Here is a 17,708-nt window from a genome sequence, read left to right on the forward strand (position 1 = left end):
GTGATTTCTCTCTGCCAAATAAAATAAATAAAATCTAAAAAAAAAAAAAAAGAAATAGAAGATATAAACAATCACAAAATGGAAATTTTAGAACTGAAAAAACAATAACCAAAATAAACTCAAAGGATAGACTTGACAGCCATTAAGGTACAAAAGAAATGATTCGCATAGTGGAAGGTAAAACAACATAAATCACCCAATGCGAACAAGAAAGAGAAAGTAACTGGGGGAAAAAAATGAACAGAGCCTCGTGGGCCCTGAGTAATAACAAAGAATTCTAACATTCGTGTCGTCACGGCGGGGGGAATGCAGAGATGTTGGTCAAAGGCACAACTTCTGTTATAAGTTCCAAGAATCTAACATTCAGCAGGGTAATTAGAGTTAAGAATACTGTATTGTAAAATTGATATTTGCTTAATGATTAGATCTTAAGTGTTCTCTCTCTCTCTCACACACAAATTATTAAGAATCTGGGGTGATGGGTGTATTAATTAACCTGATCGTGGGGATCATTTCATAATGAACATGTTTGCCAAATCATTGTTGGTACACTTTAAATACATACAGTTCATCTGTCAACTCTGTCTCAGTCAAGCTGGGGAAAAAGGGAGTAAGAACAGAAGAGAGAGGGGAGTATTTCTGTGTCTGGATTGTGGTGAAATATTCCTGAACACACACATGTGAAAAAAAAAATCACAGACACAAATTAGCATAAATCTGGGAATGTCTGAATAAGATCAGTGGATTGCATCAATGTCAAAACCCTGGTTTTTGTGATTGTGTGATTCTGTGCTATCGTTTTCCAGGATGGTACCATGAGGGGAACTGAGTAAAGAGTACATGGGATATTCTGTATTATTTCTTACACCTTACTGTGTATCTATAATTATCTCAAAATAAAAAAGTACTTGATAAAATAAGAAACCAGAAAATTGGTTCCAGCTCCATATGTTCCCTTTCCTTTTGGAATCTTTCCTAACCCACATCAAAAGAATTTGGGTGAGGTTCTAGCCATAGGCCCTGCTGCCAGTCCTTGCGTAATCCCAAGAAAAATCCTGTCAGAGCACAACCAGGAGTGATTGAGCCCAGCTGGAGAACCCAGAGGCTCCATTCACACCCCCTTCTCTGACCTTGAATGATGGGGATTTCAAGCCAGTCCTAGGACTTGGCATTGCTAGTTAACAAGTGGTGGGATAATTCAGAATTTGGGGTGAGGAGTTTGAAGTCCAAATGAACCCCAGGGGAAGAACAATCCTTTCTGGAAATTGTTAAATTCAAATTTTAGCCCCTTCCCCCTTCAAATGATTAACCATAAATAGTTTCCTTTAGCAACACCCACTCTCCAGCTTGAGAATGGGGGTGGGAGGGCCTCTTTTTTCCTAAACTTCGGTACCTAAAGGTCCAATTGCTATCAATTCATAGACACATTTAAGGACTTTGAAATATAATCTCAACTTTCCGCCAGGAGATCTTTATAAATTTAGAGTTCTTGTAAAAGTTACTGAAAGTGTAATTTTTCAAAAAACTTCACATATATCGGAAAGTCCAAATTTCAAAAATGGCATAATTGGCAAAAGGGACTGAGAAATGAGTGCCATGATTTATTAACAGATTCCAAAGATGTGCTTTCTCTGTTTGCATCAATGCCTTATGAGGAATTCCCAGTCCCAGCTGCTTGCCATAAAGACCTTGTTTCAAATGAAACTTAGTTTAGAATCAGAATTTCAAACTTGTGTACCACAAAGTATTGAGTCAAGATCGAATATATATATAAACAAAGACCAACTGTTGCTTTGAAAAGATGCTAGTAATCACAATAAATTCGTGAGAACAGAGTTTGGACCATGATTAAAGTTCTTATTTTTCAAGTTTTTATTTTTTTTAAATTTTTTTTCTATTTTGAGGCGTATTTTATAATGTACACAACGGATTAGTAAAGAGTGCATTTATGTAACACATAAAAAATATCCATGAATTGGGGCTCAAGTTCAAAAACTGTTCGTAATAGAAGTTCCCTCAAAAAAGACGGACCCTGCTGTTCAGAGATCCCAAGCCGCCCTTGTGTGCAGGAGGTGGGGAGGCAATGGTGGCCTTTTTCTTTTCTTTTAAGATTTTATTTTATGTATTTGACAGAGAGAGATCACAAGCAGGCAGAGAGGCAGGCAGAGAGAGAGGAGGAAGCAGGCTCCCTGCTGAGCAGAGTCTGATGTGGGGCTCGATCCCAGGACCCTGAGATCATGACCTGAGCCGAAGGCAGAGGCTTTACCCACTGAGCCACCCAGGCGCCCCAATGGTGGCCTTTATCACGAAGGCTGCCCCCCACACGGAGACCGGGGCCCCCCTGGCAGCCGTACGAGCAGGTGTCCATCTCCTGTGGTCCAGGCGGGACGCGGCCACTCCAGACGGGAGCAGGCGTCACACCCGCGGGCGCGCCGCGCGTCCGGACCAGGTGGGGGGCAGGCCCCGGGGAGAGGTCGGATCTCGGGAGCTGGGTAAGCAAATGGCCCAGTTGCTTGGAGCCTTCCCGGCCAGCGGCCCCCTATGTCTGTCCAGGCTCGGGAACCAAGCCCAGCCGCCTCCCCTGGACTGGCCCCTGCGCTCCCGCTGGTCCAAGGAGAGGAGGCCGCCCGGGCGCCAGCGTCCCCGGCGCACGCTCCGTTTCGGGCCTCCAGCCCGGCTTCCCCACCCCCCACCCCCAGAAGACCCCCGTGGAGCCCCCAATCCACAGGCGGGGCAGCGGCGCCCTCTGCCGTCAGAGCCACGAATGCGCCGGCGCCTTGCGCGGACCCGCTTTGAAGTCCTCCTCCGATGCCGGGGACAGAGTCCAGGGCCGTCCCGCGCAAGCCCAAACAGGCGCAGTGCTCACCGCGTGCACCCGTCCCCGACCCCAGCTCTGCAGGGCCAAGTGTTTCTCACCCTCACGGTACTTGCTGTGCTGTTGCTATTCCAGGTGGTCCTAGTAAACGACCACTTACAAACGTGTAACCCTTTTTTTCCCTGCGGAATCCAGTATTGGAACTTACGGTACTATGCGGTCCATCAAGGCTTACCTGTGAAGTGACATTTGTCGGCGCCCGAGTTTAGTGTGTAGGGGTGAGAAGAACCCCCTCCAGCAGGCAGTGCCTTTGTAAGGCTGGAATTATGGTGATAAGGATTCATTGTAAGATGTGGAAATCATTTACACTAGGCAGGTAGCTCGGATGATCTGTTAAAATTGTCAAAATACGAAGTGGACAGTTGCGTGAACTGTACATCTAGTATATACATTCATGCCTTTTTAAAAAGTTACAAATATAGTTTTTGTGAAGTGTTTATGTCCACTTATTAGATGTGTATTACATGTATTACATATTTTTTTTTTAAGATTTGAGGGGGGAGTGCATTCGCAGTGGGGGAGGGGCAGAGGGACCAGGAGAAGCGGACTCCTTGCTGAGCGCACAGCCCCACTTGGGGCTCAATTTCCCAACCGTGAGATCACGACCTGGGCTGAAACCAGGAATCCCACGCTCCCCGGACGGAGCCACCTAGGCACCCCTGCTACATATTCTGTGTAATTTGTCTACGTATGTCGTGGACATGGGCAGAGAGTAGAAGGACCCACCAGAAACACGATTCTTCTTAGATGTTGTTATGGTCGCTCTCTGTAACCGACCTCTTCTCCATTTTCTTTGCAGTCTGAATCTGGTAGAATTACTTTGTTAAATAGAAAAATTCTGTAAATACTAATAAAAAGCCCTCTCAGTCTTACACCTAACGGAAAGAGGGAAAACATCTGGGAATTAATTTGAGAAAATGACCCTTTTTAATCTAACATAATTTACAGCAGCTCTAAAAAAAAAAAAATGGCCCCAAGCTTAGTGCCCAAGTGCCTCCTAGTGGGACAAGTCACACACAGCCCTGAATGAGCCTGTGTGGACACGCGCCTGCATGCTCTTCCTGACAGGGCCCCGGGACCGGCTGGACCCCGACTGCCTGATGGGAACAGCCCACATGTCCTCTCTGAGCTAGAGTTTCCACGGGTTTACCTGAATAAGAAGAAGAGTCTCTCTGTTGAACCAAGACACCTCCCACTTTCAGCCAGGGGTTCCCTGGCTGTGTGAAAGTAAGGATTTGGGGGCATTGGCAGGACAGAGGTGCACAGACGACGCGGGGCCGGCCCAGGGTTGGTGAGGGGACTGAGTGACAGATATACTCATCACGCGATGATCTCAACTCTTGTATTTATACAATCTTTCTTTGAGAGTACAGGCCACTTGGCTTGTCTCGTAAAAACCCCATTACACTGCGCTCAAAGGATTCTGAGGACGGAGGGTTCTCCATGGAGAGTAATCATCGCTCCCGTGGTGTTTGTCTCTGTCACTGACCAGCCGAACTGTCTGAATTTCTCAGGGAGCTCAGCTTCTGTTCCAGGCAGGAATCCTCCCAAATCAAACCCCATGCCTCCCCTCCCTGGCCGCCCTGTGCCGAGGCGGGCCGGGTCGGAGCGGGGGGGTGTCTGTCCGGGCAGCAGGTGGAGGAGGGGGGAAGCCAGGCTCAGTAGTCTATGTTGAAAGGATAGTCCTTGTGGTTCACAGCTCTGAGAAACAGGAAACAAATAAAAAATAGAGATGTATACTCTTTTTAAGAGAAACATTCTATTTTATTTATTTATTTATTTCAAGATTTTATTTATTTATTTGACAGAGAGAGATCACAAGTAGATAGAGAGGCAGGCAGAGAGAGAGAGAGAGGGAAGCAGGTTCCCGCTGAGTAGAGAGCCCGATGCGGGACTCGATCCCAAGACCCTGAGATCATGACCTGAGCCAAAGGCAGCGGCTTAACCCACTGAGCCGCCCAGGCGTCCCTCTAAGAGAAACATTCTAAAAGCTACATTCGTGTACTTTCAAGCTCCCTGGTATATTAAATCAGTCTTTGGACTCACTCAGTGGCCCAGCCTGAAACACGAGAGACTTGTGAGACGGCTTCGCTAACCTCAAACGTATACAATCAACACCTCCTCGGGGACCAACCCCTGTACCGTGAGAGCCAGTAAAGGGGACGCACTTACATGGGCAGCCTGCACATTCGGAAGTTCCTGTCCAGGCCGAGGATGTCATTCATATCCTGTTCTGATAGTTCAAAGTCAAACACCTGCAGCCAAAACAGACGTTCGCAGCAAATTCAGTTTGGTGAACATTTCTCTGAGCACGTGTTACCTGCAGGGCGCTGGGCCAGGCCCGACGGGGACACAACGCTGCAGAGGAAACACGGCGTGTGGCACCTGCCATTTCCTAGGAGCACCAGCTTTCGCACGGACTGTGAGCGGATGCTGGACACCGGCGGCCCGGGGCTGCGTGGGAGCCGCTGGGAAGATGGGCTGGGAGCTGTGTCTACCCCATGCGAGTGAGGGACACCCCGGGGTAGTTAAGAGGTACAACAAAGCATCTTTCCCTCACTGCTTAAAAAAATAGAAAACGAAAAGCCAAAACCCAAACCCATTTGTGCCGCACACCCTACCACTAGGAGGACACCGGGGCCCCGGGACCATTAAGTCTAACAGTAGCCGTGACACAGCATGATTCTTGTGTCCGTTCCTTCTCAAGCAGAATTTTAAGCTGCCTCCCGGCTCCCTGCCCACCCTTTTGCTCTTAACGCACTTGAGGACTATGACCCACTCCTAAAATAGGAGCTTTTGTCCCAGGAGAGCCAACCCTGGTCGCCGCTGAGGAGCTGGAAGAGAAGATGCAGTGGCCGAGGTCCCCCCAACCAGTCCCAGTCCAGTAGAAACCAGGGACTCGGAGTCCACAGCAGTGCTGACTGGAGGGCGGGTCGGGGCCCCGGGGGAGACTGGGTTCAGCTCCGGAGGACTCAGGGCAGCCCGGGGACAGTGGTCCCAAGGGTTGGGGAGCAGGTGCCTGGCTAGGCAGGCAGCCCAGGGCGCCTCTGGGCGACACCTTGGGTGTTCGACCTCTCTCCGTCCCCCATTTTGGCCAGCTGGCCAGCTCCTAGGCCGACAGAGTCACCCTCTTGGATTCCTTGTCCCGGCTGCAGCTTCATCCGCCCCTCTGTTGTGTCAAAGCCACAGGGCAGCTGTTTGTTGCGGGGGTCAGACTCCCAGCTAACTAAGTGATGATCCCAAACCCTCTGAGTAAAAGAAGAAATGCACTTTCCTGGATATTCTCAAGAATCCGCTTTGGGGTGACTGATTTGGGGATCACAATCACATTCCTCTGGATCTGAAATCGGAGCAAAATCTACGGAAAAAAATCCAACATCAGCCAAAGGGAAATCCCCGGGAGTCAGCCGTTTCCTGCACACTTTACATCATATGGTACAATGAAGTCCCAAAGTCGGGGCAGCTGGAGCTTTTCTTACAAGGTCTTCTTTTCTGGAGTCCCCCAGGAACCAAACCGGTGTTTTCTGGACGGTTTCTCCAATGTGTGTGTGATGAGCGCCACTGGCCCATGGAGAATTCCGTGAATTAATGAGAATTCACTGGGCGCCCAACCCCTAGACGTGCAGCATGAGAGCAGGGAACACGGAAGAAAAGCCCTTCCCCGAGTGGGCGGGCGCACGGCCCTGTGTGCTGGGGAAATGACGGAGCTCAGGCGGGGGCAGCGGGGCCAGCGTGAGCAAGCCCTTCCACCAGCCCAGCCTGGCTCCCCGAGGAAGCGGAAGCAGCACCCCCCGCCCTGGCAGCCCCCTCCTACCTGGGCCGGAGACTTGTTGTACTTCTGGGCCACCCTCTGAATCACCGGGTCCTTCATCAGGTCCGCCCCCTCACTAGAGAGAGCAGGACCGGGAAGGGGGTTAGGGGGTCAAACACGTGTGCTTCTTGCTTCAAAACGCACAACACTTCCTCCAGGATTTGCTTTCCTCTGATCACGATCCCTGCTCACTGCAGGGACGAGCTCATCCCCCAAATCCCACCGTCTAGCCACAGCCACGGCTACCGCTCCCGTGGAGACAGCTGGACGCGCTGCTTTCATGTACATTTGGTGTTTTCTCGAGGACGAGGTGACAAGGTCGGAGGGTCTGCGCACGCCCTGGCGTGTGTCCCTGTGACACTGACAGCCGGGCTTGACCTAGTGCCCGCAGCTGTTCCCAAGTCACTGGTGTTGATGACGGTGATTTCAGAAAAGTGCAGCTCGAATACCAGAACAAGCCTGAGACCGGGAACACGTGCAAGCCCCAGTGCAAAGAATAGAGCCAGGCCTCGGCGCGGTCCCGCAGGCACAGGCCCTAAGCGCTCCAGGGAGACGTTTCTGCAGGGACCATTCTTTACGCAGCTCCTACATTCCGAGCACTGCTCTAAAGACAGTGCTCAGAGTCTCCTGAAGGAATGAAACGGCTGATTACATTTGCTACAGGCCCAGCAGTCGGCTGGTTCCCCTCCCTGGGCAGCTCCCAGCACCACGGCAGGCCCCCGACCCTACGCTCAGCTGCACAACAGGCCCTGGCCTTCCCCAACTCCCTTGCTGCTACCAAGTTCCAACACCTGTGCCTGCTTCCCGTGTGATTACACAGGTAGTCACAATCAAATGCTTCCAGCCTTCCTGGGGCACCTGCTCTGTCCCAGGCACGGAGCCAGGGGCTGGCATGAAGTCACAAATCACACACTGTCCCTGCACTGAGTAGCTCTGACAAGTGGGAAAAGGAATTAATGACCAGACGGTACGATGAGGGCGATGGACAAAACCTGACTACGAGGAGTCTGGAGAGCTTCCTGGAGGAGGTGACGCTGTTAAACCATATATCAGAAATCAGAGCTAGCCAGATTTAAAAAAAAGAGAGAAAAAGGACAACAGCAAGATCTCTAGGTAAAGAGAACAGTGTGTGCAGGTGCACAGAGACTGGGAAGAACGCGCTCCATTCCGGGAGACCCGCGTAGTTTCAAGGCGTCAGTGCGCGCACTTCCTGCAAGAAGAAATGAGGCCAGAAATAGGGGACTCCTAGGCCACAGCAAGAACTGAAGAGTTTTTAAGCAAGAAAGTGGCCTGATCATTTTGAGACACTCCCTTTGGCTACGTGTACGGTGTAGATAATGAACCGGAACCGGCCAAACACGGCCGGAGTGAAGAGGCTGCAGAATTACAGGGACTCCCCTTAGCCGAGGCAGCGATGGCAAGAACAGAGACCAAGAGACAGAGCCCGGGATCGCTGGCAGAACGATCAGAGGATGTTGCTGATGGACTGGGAAGGCCGGACTTTCAGGTGTCTGGTCCGAGGGCTGCCAGAACGGGGGCTCGTCTGGGGAGGGATGGGAGGAGTCTGTTCTGCGGAGACCCGGTTGTTTGTGAACCAGCCCCACGAGGAGGCTGAGCAGAGGAGCCTAGTGCTAGACGGGCTCCGGAAGAGGCTGCCCCAGCAGCTTCTGTCCCCCAGAGCGACTCTCCTCTCCCTCCCTGGCACCCTCCACCCCCTGCCCCGCAGGGTGTCTGTGGTCTCTGTGCACCCTGCCCACACCCTGCTTCCCAAGACCCTCCGCTAACCACCCACATTCGGTCAGACGGTGCATCTCCTTCCCGCTGGAGCCTAGACTCACCGCCACTGACACAGCCCTACCTGGAACCGCCGAGGGGCCGGTACGCGGTCACGGACACGTCTCTGGACTGGCAGAAACGGATCAGGTTCTTCTGGGTCAGATACGGGTGACACTCAATCTACGAAGAGAGTCTCAGCTTACCAAGAAAATTCAGAGCAGCAGCACATCAGGAAACAGGCCACGCATGACTGTCTCGGCTGTCACTGAGGAGCTGCGTGACCCGTCCTGAGGCTCAAGCGTCTATAGCTATGAAGTGACAAGCCGTTGAGAACACGCAGAAGGGACACCTGCGTTCCCTGGACGCTCAGATGGCCCCTGCTCGGTGAAGCCCCCTCTGTCCTCTACTTTCCGCTCTAGCCCGCATCGCGGACATCTTCGATGCTGTACTCATTTGCCGTTGTCTGTCTCCCGCCATCTGACGCAGGCTCCACGACGGCGCGGGTTTGGTCAGACTGTGCTGCATGCGCAGACATCGGCCAACACCCAGAATGAGCTAGCCACATGGAACGTGCTCGTCAACACTTGTGAGGACAGCGAGCGGGGCTGGAGAGTCATAGGGCAAACACAGGCTCCTGGGGACGCCAGCGGACGCTGGAAGAAACCGGAGGGCAGGATTCCCGTCTCCACATCCTCTGAATTCTCACGTACGATCCCAGGTCCTCAGTGGGCTGGCAACAGATGCTTGCTTAGGGAGAATGAAGAGCTACCACAGTGCCTTGTGGGCTCTCTGAAAACCCTTCTGAGCCCACGTTCCTGGGGAGCTCAGAACCCTAATCAGGGGACATACCCTCCAGCCCCTCCGCACCCCACAGAGGAGGCACCAGCCCTTCCTGGGATTTTTTTTTTTTTTTTAAAGATTTTATTTATTTATTTGATAGGGAGAGATCACAAGTAGAGAGGCAGGCAGAGAGAGAGAGAGAGAGAGAGAAGCAGGATTTTTTTTTTTTTAAAGATTTTATTTATTTATTTGATAGGGAGAGATCACAAGTAGATAGAGAGGCAGGCAGAGAGAGAGAGAGAGAGAGAGGGAAGCAGGCTCCCTGCCAAGCAGAGAGCCCGATGCGGGGCTCGATCCCAGGACCCTGGGATCATGACCTGAGCCGAAGGCAGCAGCTTAACCCACTGAGCCACCCAGGCGCCCCCCCTTCCTGGGATTTAAAGTACCGCTGCGAACCCTCAGGGGACAGGAGCTACGACGCACTTGGATGGATCTAGGCTCAAGAGGTTATAAAGCAGCAACACTGAGTGGTCCTTGTGTGGGGACAGCAGCTAGAAGAGCTTCCAGAAGGCAGCGGCTGTTCTGTTCCCTGCCCCAGGTGCGACCACCTGAGCTCGCTCACCTGGGGAGACTCACGGAGCGACGCCCTTTCCAGTTGCCCTGTAATGCTTTAGCTAGGTAGGGTTGTTTTTTAAATTAAAAATGGAATATGATGCTCTATTTTCATGTCCCCAAACCAGAAACTACCCAAGTGCCTCTCAGTGCTAGAATGAGTCAGCGCCCATTACTGACGTAACGGACCAGCACGCAGAGAGCAGAACGAGGGACCGTCATACTGGGCATGGAGGCATCCAACAGATACGAGGCTGAAGGAAGCCAGACACAAACGAGCACGTTGCGCGTCTCGTTATCTGCACGTTCAAAGCTGCCCTCTGCTTTAGTAACCGGCACAGCGGCTGCCCTCTGCAGGGGCTGGTCCACACAGAAGAGCTTTCCCAGGAGGGCCGCACGGCTGTGAGTGGGACCCCTCATCGCCTCTGCGCAGGAAAGACCCAGCTCAGCCCTCCCCCTGCCTTCCGAGGGCACTGCCGTCCGCACAAGCCTCCGGAGCGGCTCTCCTGCCTTGCTGCCTGCCCACCTGCTCCCTGAGTCGCCGTCTGCAGCCACCGGAGGCCAATGCCCACGGCGCGCCCCACCCCTTCTTCCATCTCCAGTCCAGCCACACGGAAGTGACAGCTGAAAAGCCAGCTCCGCCTGTGAAAGCCTCACCTGGTTAGTCACTGGCTTGAATCTCAAGCTGGGTTTGTTCAAAAGTCGCTCCAGCTGCTCGTGGTTGAAGTTGGACACCCCGATGGCTTTCACCAGCCCCATGACCACCAGGTCCTCCATGGCCTAAAGAGAACAGAGAGTCGTTCCGTGCCGGGGAACCCACGGCCTCGCTCCTCTGTAGGCCGCGTGAGTCCGCCTACAACTGCAACTGCCAAGATGCCCCATAGGCCTTCTGCCCGCAGGGCCCACACCACTTCCATGCCCCCAGCTGGGGGAGCTTGGGCCCATTTATAGGACCGCGCTAAACTCAATGTTGTCACTGCAAAGCAGGGACAAGCTTGTCCATGTCACAGGATTGCTTTAAAGATTCCATCAAATAAGACATGCGCCGCATTTAGCTCGGGGCTGGAAAGTGGTGCTCGGGGCTGGAAAGTGGTGCTCGGGGCTGGAAAGTGGTGCGCGCGCCACATGGCAGCTGTTACTACTCCTCTCACTCTCCATACCTGTCAGTAAGGTCTTGGGCAGGGACGTCTGCTGCTGCCCACTCACCCCTTCTACTCCGATTAGATGCTTCCTAAGCACAGGGAGGGGCGGGCAGCTCCAGGAGGAGCGTGGCCCGGGGCAGCCACACGGTCAGCGTGAGTACAACGCGGCTATGGGCAAACACAACAGCTATGGCCCCTGCGGCACCATCCAGAACCTGCTGGTGCTGCCCAGACAGCCCAGAGTTTAACCCATGGCTCTCCGGAGAAGCAGTGCCGCGGGACAGAAAGGGCTGGGGCCCTGGACCCTGGCTCTCCCAGGCCGGGGCCCTCGGCTCTGTTAAACAGCCAACCCCCCATTTAAGAGGAAGGGGGAGGGCATGGCCTGGCTGGTGCTCGTCCCCCTCGTTCTGCCTGATACGTGTAGGCTCCCATGCCTGTCCCTGAGCTCAGTGTGACCTCACCTGCCCTCCTCTACCCCACATGGTTGTGCACAGCGGGGCGCAGCAGGAACCCCGCCCCCCTTCCACACTGGCTCCCCTCCCCTCGACTCCCCTGCTCAGGGCTTTGCTCAAGGCCTCTTCCTCCCTTCCTGTCTGGACTCCAGCCGCGGGCTGAGCTCGTGCCCCATCCTCTAGCTCCTCCCAGCGCCCCCCAAAGCTTGCCGTGCCGCCAGGCACCGTTCCGACGAAGCTCACGGACCAGCCATCGGCAGCTACAGGACAGCAGTGGTGGTCACCACAGCAGGAGGGAGACACGGATTCTACCTTTTCTTTTTATCCTCTTCTGTGTTTCTGTGATGACCACCTGCTGTTTCTGATAAACAACCAAGCAGATGCCGAGACTCACGTGGAGGTCTGCCCTAGTTACCCCCGCGTGCGTTCCTGGTGAGCACAGCCAGCTCCCGAGGGCCCAGCACCCTGCCCGGAAGCCCGCCAGCCCGGGGCTCACCTCCCACGTGTCCAGGAAGTCGGTGTCACTGGGTATCACCATGCCGCTGGGGTCCAAGGGCATGTCTTCCACCCCGGGCTGTGAGGCAGAGGAGGGAGCTGATGGTGGCCCGCAGGGGCCGCGAGCCCAGGCCTCTGCTGAGCCGGGGCCCTCGCTCCCCGCACCCCCGGTGGGCGTGAGCAGGAAGGAAGGTGCGGCTTGTGTCGCTCATACCTTGAAGCCCATGGGCCAGTGTATGAGGTAGAGGTCCAAGTAATCCAGCTGCAAGGCCTTCAGACTCTTGGCGCACGCTGCTTTCACCAAGGACCTCTCATGGCTGGTGCACCAGAGCTGCCGAGCGGAGGAGGGAAGCCAGGGTTAACACAGCGTCTGCAGCGGGGAGACTCCAGCGCCTCGGCCACGTGCAGGCTGAGCCCCTCCCTCACCCTCCCTTGGCTCCAGCTTTAGGAGCACCGATGAATTCCAGCAGTCATCAGAGAGTGAAACAGAAGACAAATCCGCCACAGAAACAGAGGTGACTTGTGCAACTACGGACGTCGGACCTGGAAACTACTCAGCAGACGATCAAATCTGAGTCCTGCTTTACACACGACGACACTGTGACCCTGTACCATCGGGTGACTGACCCAGTCTCTTGGTGCTCGTGAGACGGCTGGAATGAGGGCCTGTGGCTCCTGACCTCACGGTCTTAACGTTCTGCCTCAAAGTCAAAAGCAAAGGGGTTCTTGAACTCTGCTGAAGGGGTCCTCCCTTAACCAGGCCCGCACGCTTGTTTCCCTCCTCCGCCGTCTCTCCCTGACCAAGTCTGGGCGGCCCTCCTCTCCCACCCACCCTGCCTCAACATCCTGTCTTCTGCCTTCTGCTCAACCGCAGGCTCCTTTCAGTAGCTGCAACTGCCTAGGTAGGACACGGCGCTGGAGAAGATACGCTCCCTACTTAAAATCCTCCAGCTGTGGGGCACCTGAGTGGCTCAGTGGGTTAAGTCTCTGCCTTCAGCTCAGGTCAGTATCTCAGGATCCTGGGATCGAGCCCCACATCGGACTCTCTGCTTAGCGGGGAGCCTGCTTCCCCCTCTCTCTGCCTGCTTCTCTGCCTACTTGTGATCTCTGTCTGTCAAATAAATAAAGTATAAAAAAAAAATCCTCCAGCTGTGCTCCTCTGTGTACGGGGAAAAGAATACGGCTCTTAAAAGGCAGCCAGGCCTCTGTGATCTGGCCTGTCCCCCGCTCCAGCCTCGTTTCTCAGCACTCCGCTACCTTCCATTCTCCGACCCAGGAACTCCAAGCTTCTTCTAGGTCCATGTACCCAAGGAGCTGTCCCATGCCTGTGCCTCTGTGCAAGCTGTCCCCTCCGCTTGTCACCCTGTCCCAGACCCTTCATCTGCACCCTCCCTGCATGTGTACGAAGCTGAGGAAGTCTGGGCAGGTCTGGCTCCAGGATGAACTGAGATGCCAGCTGCTGGGAGACCAGAAAACCCTCCCCACACTGGGTCAGCTGTCTTGCCAAGGAAGCCCCCAAGGGGTCGCCCTGCTCGCCCTGGTGTGAAGTCCTACCTTACTGACGATAAACAGGTCCTCCCGTTTCACCACGCCCTCCTTGATCTTGCACTGGATCCCGGCTCCAATCTCGCTCTCGTTGTGGTATAAGTAGGCGCAGTCGAAGTGCCGGTATCCGGAGTCGATGGCCACTTTCACTGCCTCTGTCACTTCCCCTGGAGCCGCCTGCAGAGTGAACAGGACAGAAGCAATCCACCTGCACTCAGGACATCCCAACGTTTCACTCTAAAATGAAGACTCAAACTGCATAAATGCGGAAGGAGATCACGGTATCAGTCAGCACTAAAATGCGGGACGGTGTCAGAGTCAGAAGGGACTCAGACACAGTCTGAGTTGCAACTCCTTTACTTATTTGGGGAAAGTCTACGGGTACTTTTAGTGCCTGCAAAGAACGGGCCCGACGCTGAGCTTCCTGAACAAACAGAGTCATAAAGAAGCGGAGGAGGAACCCTAACAGCGACTGAGAGAGAAGCGGGTGTAGACTCACCCTCTACCCGACAAGACAAGAAGTCCAAGGGCAAAGGTGAACAGGTGTGAACTCACAGGGAGAGACTCCACCACCGGTGAACCACCTCCCCAAACCCACAGGAACGGTGCGGATTCCATCGAGAATGTGGAAGCTCAGAAAACGCTCACTGTGAACCGGGCTGCTCAAGCAAGCAAAGGGGCAGGAACAGGGACGAAGCCCGGGAGGGCTCACAACACATCGCACTGAGCCTTCCCAAAGGGCTGCGTGCTCACTGGACCTTCGCAGAACCCCCTGTGCTTTGTTGTGACAGTCCTCGCTTGATGAGCAGCACATTTGGAGGGCCCAAAAGCCACTGAAGCATCCATCGCAAGTCAGGAAACGAGCCGCCAAGAAATTAGAAGGGAAGAGAAAATTTGAAAACAAGAACGAACATCCAATAAAGACAGGACAGAGAAGATCAACAAACTCAGAGGCTAGTTCTTTGAAAAACCTTAATAAGGTGGAAAACCTTCTGATGAGACTGACGGGACCATTTTTTTTTTTTTTTTACACGATCTGAATGAAAAACAGTCATACGGATTAAACATAGGCCCCAAATCTCAGAAAATATTATCAATAACTATAAGATAACAATTTGGAAAGATGAAAAGAATGGGAAAAATCCCTGGAAAAACTTCCTTGGGAAGAAGAAAAAGCTGACTTGTTGTATAATGATTTTTTAAGTGAAGCAATTAATTAAACACACACAAAACAGTGCTACAAAATTTTCAAGGACGAAATCGTCCCAATTTAACACAAAATCTTACACAGAAGGGAAAAATATACTCTCAATTCATCCTACTAAACCAGCATATCCCTGGAATCAAAAGCAGACGAAAATATTAGAACAGTCACACACTCGTCTCACTCATGAACAACCGTCACAAAAATCCCAAGTAAAATAACAGCAAATTGGATGCAACAATATATTATGGAAAAAGAACATATCACATGCACAGAGTTTATCTGAGGAAGCCAAGGATGGCTTGGTATTTGGAAATTCACATAATAATTCACATCAATAGATTAAAAAAATAAATCATGTCAATTCATGTTGTTTAAGATTGAACACCCATTCCTGATTTAAAGTCTCAGTAAGCTAGGGGGAAAGGAAACTCTTTAACTTGGTAAAGAATACCCACATTTAGGGCGCCTGGCTGGCTCAGTGGGTTCAGCCTCTGCCTTCCGCTCAGGCCATGATCTCAGTCCTAGGACTGAGTCCCATATCCGGTTCTCTGCTCGGCTGGGAGACGGCTTCCCCCTCTCTCTCTGCCTGCCTCTCTGCCTACTTGTGATCTCTCTCTCTCTGCGTGTCAAATAAATAAATCTTAAAAAAATACCCACATTTAAAACAACAGTAACAGAAAAATCAAGAACAAAACCACCCCAAAAATCTAGGGGCAAATATCATCCTAAACATGTACGTATCAGAAACACAACCTTTAAGATCAGGAACAAAACGGAAAAAGGAATTTGAGACTTAAGGATCAGAAAAGAGGAAACGAAAGCAGCACTATTTGCAGATGGGATGATCATGTATGCAGAAAACCCAAACGAATCTGCAGGCAAATCAAGAGAACAAGAGGACGATTTAGCGAAATGGCTGGACATGTGTTGAATGTGATTGTTTTTTGTTGTTTATTTTTTTCTTTTAACGAGGCTCCACACCCAACACGGGGCTTGAACCTCCAACCGGAGATCAAGAGTCCCACCCTCCACCCTCTCCCACTCCGTCTGCTCGTGCACCCAACACGGGGCTTGAACCTCTGACCCGAGATCAAGAGTCCCACCCTCCACCCGCTCTTGCACCCAACACGGGGCTTGAACTCTGACCCGAGATCAAGAGTCCCACCCTCCACCCTCTCCCACTCCGTCTGCTCGTGCACCCAACGCTGGGCTTGAACCTCCGACCCGAGATCAAGAGTCCCACCCTCCACCCTCTCCCACTCCGTCTGCTCGTGCACCCAACGCTGGGCTTGAACCTCCGACCGGAGATCAAGAGTCCCACCCTCCACCCTCTCCCACTCCGTCTGCTCGTGCACCCAACGCGGGGCTTGAAACTCCCACCGGAGATCAAGAGTCCCACCCTCCACTCTCTCCCACCGCCTCTGCTCGCGCTCCCTCCCCCTCCGACTCCGCTAACCGCGCACAGAAACCCGCGGGAAGACCCGTCCAAGGCTGCGCACGCGAGGCCCGACGACCCCAGAGAGGAACGCTTCGGCCCGGGAAGCACTTGCCGCAGGTTCTCCCGCGCCGTGCGCGACCGGACGCCCACCCGGGCCAGGCGCAGGGGCGGCCGGCAGGGAAGCGGGCGCAGGGCTGGGCCCCGGGGCCGTCAGGGGTCAGGTTACAGCCGGGCCCCAGCAGAGCTGCAAAGGACGTGCGGGAACCGCCTCAGCAGCCCTCGGACGCGCGGGGTAGCCGGCGCTCACCCCGGTTCGCCCCCCGCTCCCCTGCGGCTCCCGCGTCCCGGCCCGCGGCGGCCCAGTCCGCGCACAGGACGGCCCACGGTGCCTCGCCGCAGGCGCTGTCCCAGACCGCACTAGCCTTCGGGACGGAGGTCACCTGCCCCCATGGCGCCTGCGGGCCGGTGGCCGCCGTCCCCCCGCCCCGACCCCGGCCTGACCACCGCCTGTGCCGTCCTTCGCCGACATTTGCTGGCGAGAGCTCGGGAGGGGGCAGGGCGGGCGGCAGGTGGCCCCGCGGGTCCACTCCGAGACTGGAGCGAGGCCCCGGGGCACGAGGCCCACCTCACCTGCCAGGTGCCCAGGCCCAGCGCCGGGATCCGCTCCATGCCCCGCACAACGCCGCGGCCGCGGGAACACTAGCGGCGCGCGCCCGCAGTTCCGAGAGGACCTGGCGCGCGCGGTGGGCAGGGCCGGCAGGAGGCGGCTCTGATTGGCTGGCGGCGCCGCTCGGGCCGGGGGACACGCCCACATCCCGCGGCGCCCGAAAGTCCGGCGTCAAGGAGTGGTTGTGCGCAAGCGCACGGCTCTGAGACCTCATGGCCAAGGATCCTGGGCGCGCAGCTTCGGGAGGGGCAAGAAGCCCGGTTGGTGGGCTAGTGTTCCGAGGTTCCCGGGGTCAGCAGGGCTGGGCCATCCCAGGGTCGGGCGGGAGAGGACAGGTCTGGGGCTCTGTGTCCGCGCTCTGGGCACCTGCAACCGGGGTACGCCCCTAGCACCCACCCCCATGGCGAGGGGGCTTCGTATAGAGAGGGAAGGTCTTCCGCCTCAGCAACTTGATGTGCTTGGGGCAGGGGCCCGGGGGTCCCACAGGCTCCTAGAAGTCTGTCGGCCTCGGTGCCCCATCGATGACACACCTGGCTAAGTCCAGTAAATGCTTTCTACTGCCTGGGGTCCCTGGGAGTGGAGGGCGGCCCGGGCACGGAGGACCTGGGCAGTGCACAATGCGGCGGAGCACTGAACTGCTTGCTCCTCTGGGGTCCGAGAACCGACCGTCCTTGCTGGAGCCTCAGGGGCAAGTGGGCGGAGCCATTGCCAGGGCTGGGGTGAGGAGACTTCAGGAGTGAACTAGAAACCCCAGGACACTGGTCGGAAACTGGGGGACATGAAGGATCCGAGATCCTTCTCATCCCTTCTTGGAGCCCCCATGTCCTGCCCCTTTGTCCCCTGGGAAACAGCCTGGGAACCCCCTGCCTTGATGACCCCAATGGCCTGTTTTAATTTCTGGTTTCCTG

The 17,708-nt window shown here is 54.4% G+C and overlaps 1 protein-coding gene across 1 annotated transcript; it reads right to left on the reverse strand.

Moving 5' to 3' along the window:
• Positions 1-4,203: 4,203 nt before the first annotated feature.
• Positions 4,204-16,869, reverse strand: AKR1E2 (aldo-keto reductase family 1 member E2). Its single transcript, XM_046011206.1, has 10 exons — positions 16,764-16,869; positions 13,498-13,665; positions 12,158-12,274; positions 11,945-12,022; positions 10,512-10,634; positions 8,545-8,642; positions 6,690-6,762; positions 6,150-6,233; positions 5,048-5,130; positions 4,204-4,576 (listed from the first exon to the last, which is right to left on the reverse strand). The coding sequence occupies exons 1-10, from the start codon at positions 16,800-16,802 to the stop codon at positions 4,534-4,536; spliced, it is 906 nt and encodes a 301-aa protein (XP_045867162.1). The 5' UTR covers positions 16,803-16,869; the 3' UTR covers positions 4,204-4,533.
• Positions 16,870-17,708: the final 839 nt, after the last annotated feature.

This window comes from Meles meles, chromosome 7, assembly GCF_922984935.1.
Source record: "Meles meles chromosome 7, mMelMel3.1 paternal haplotype, whole genome shotgun sequence".
In the NCBI taxonomy this organism is placed as follows: domain Eukaryota; kingdom Metazoa; phylum Chordata; class Mammalia; order Carnivora; family Mustelidae; genus Meles; species Meles meles.

Bases quoted from the DNA above. Each gene is read 5' to 3' on its own strand.
- AKR1E2 (XM_046011206.1), bottom strand. From the start codon at position 16,802: ATGGAGCGGATCCCGGCGCTGGGCCTGGGCACCTGGCAG. The intron at 13,666-16,763 runs GTGAGGTGGGCC...TTCACTCTGCAG, and splicing joins TGGGCCTGGGCACCTGGCAG to GCGGCTCCAGGGGAAGTGAC. The intron at 12,023-12,157 runs GTATGAGCGACA...TCTGCCTCACAG, and splicing joins ACTGGCCCATGGGCTTCAAG to CCCGGGGTGGAAGACATGCC.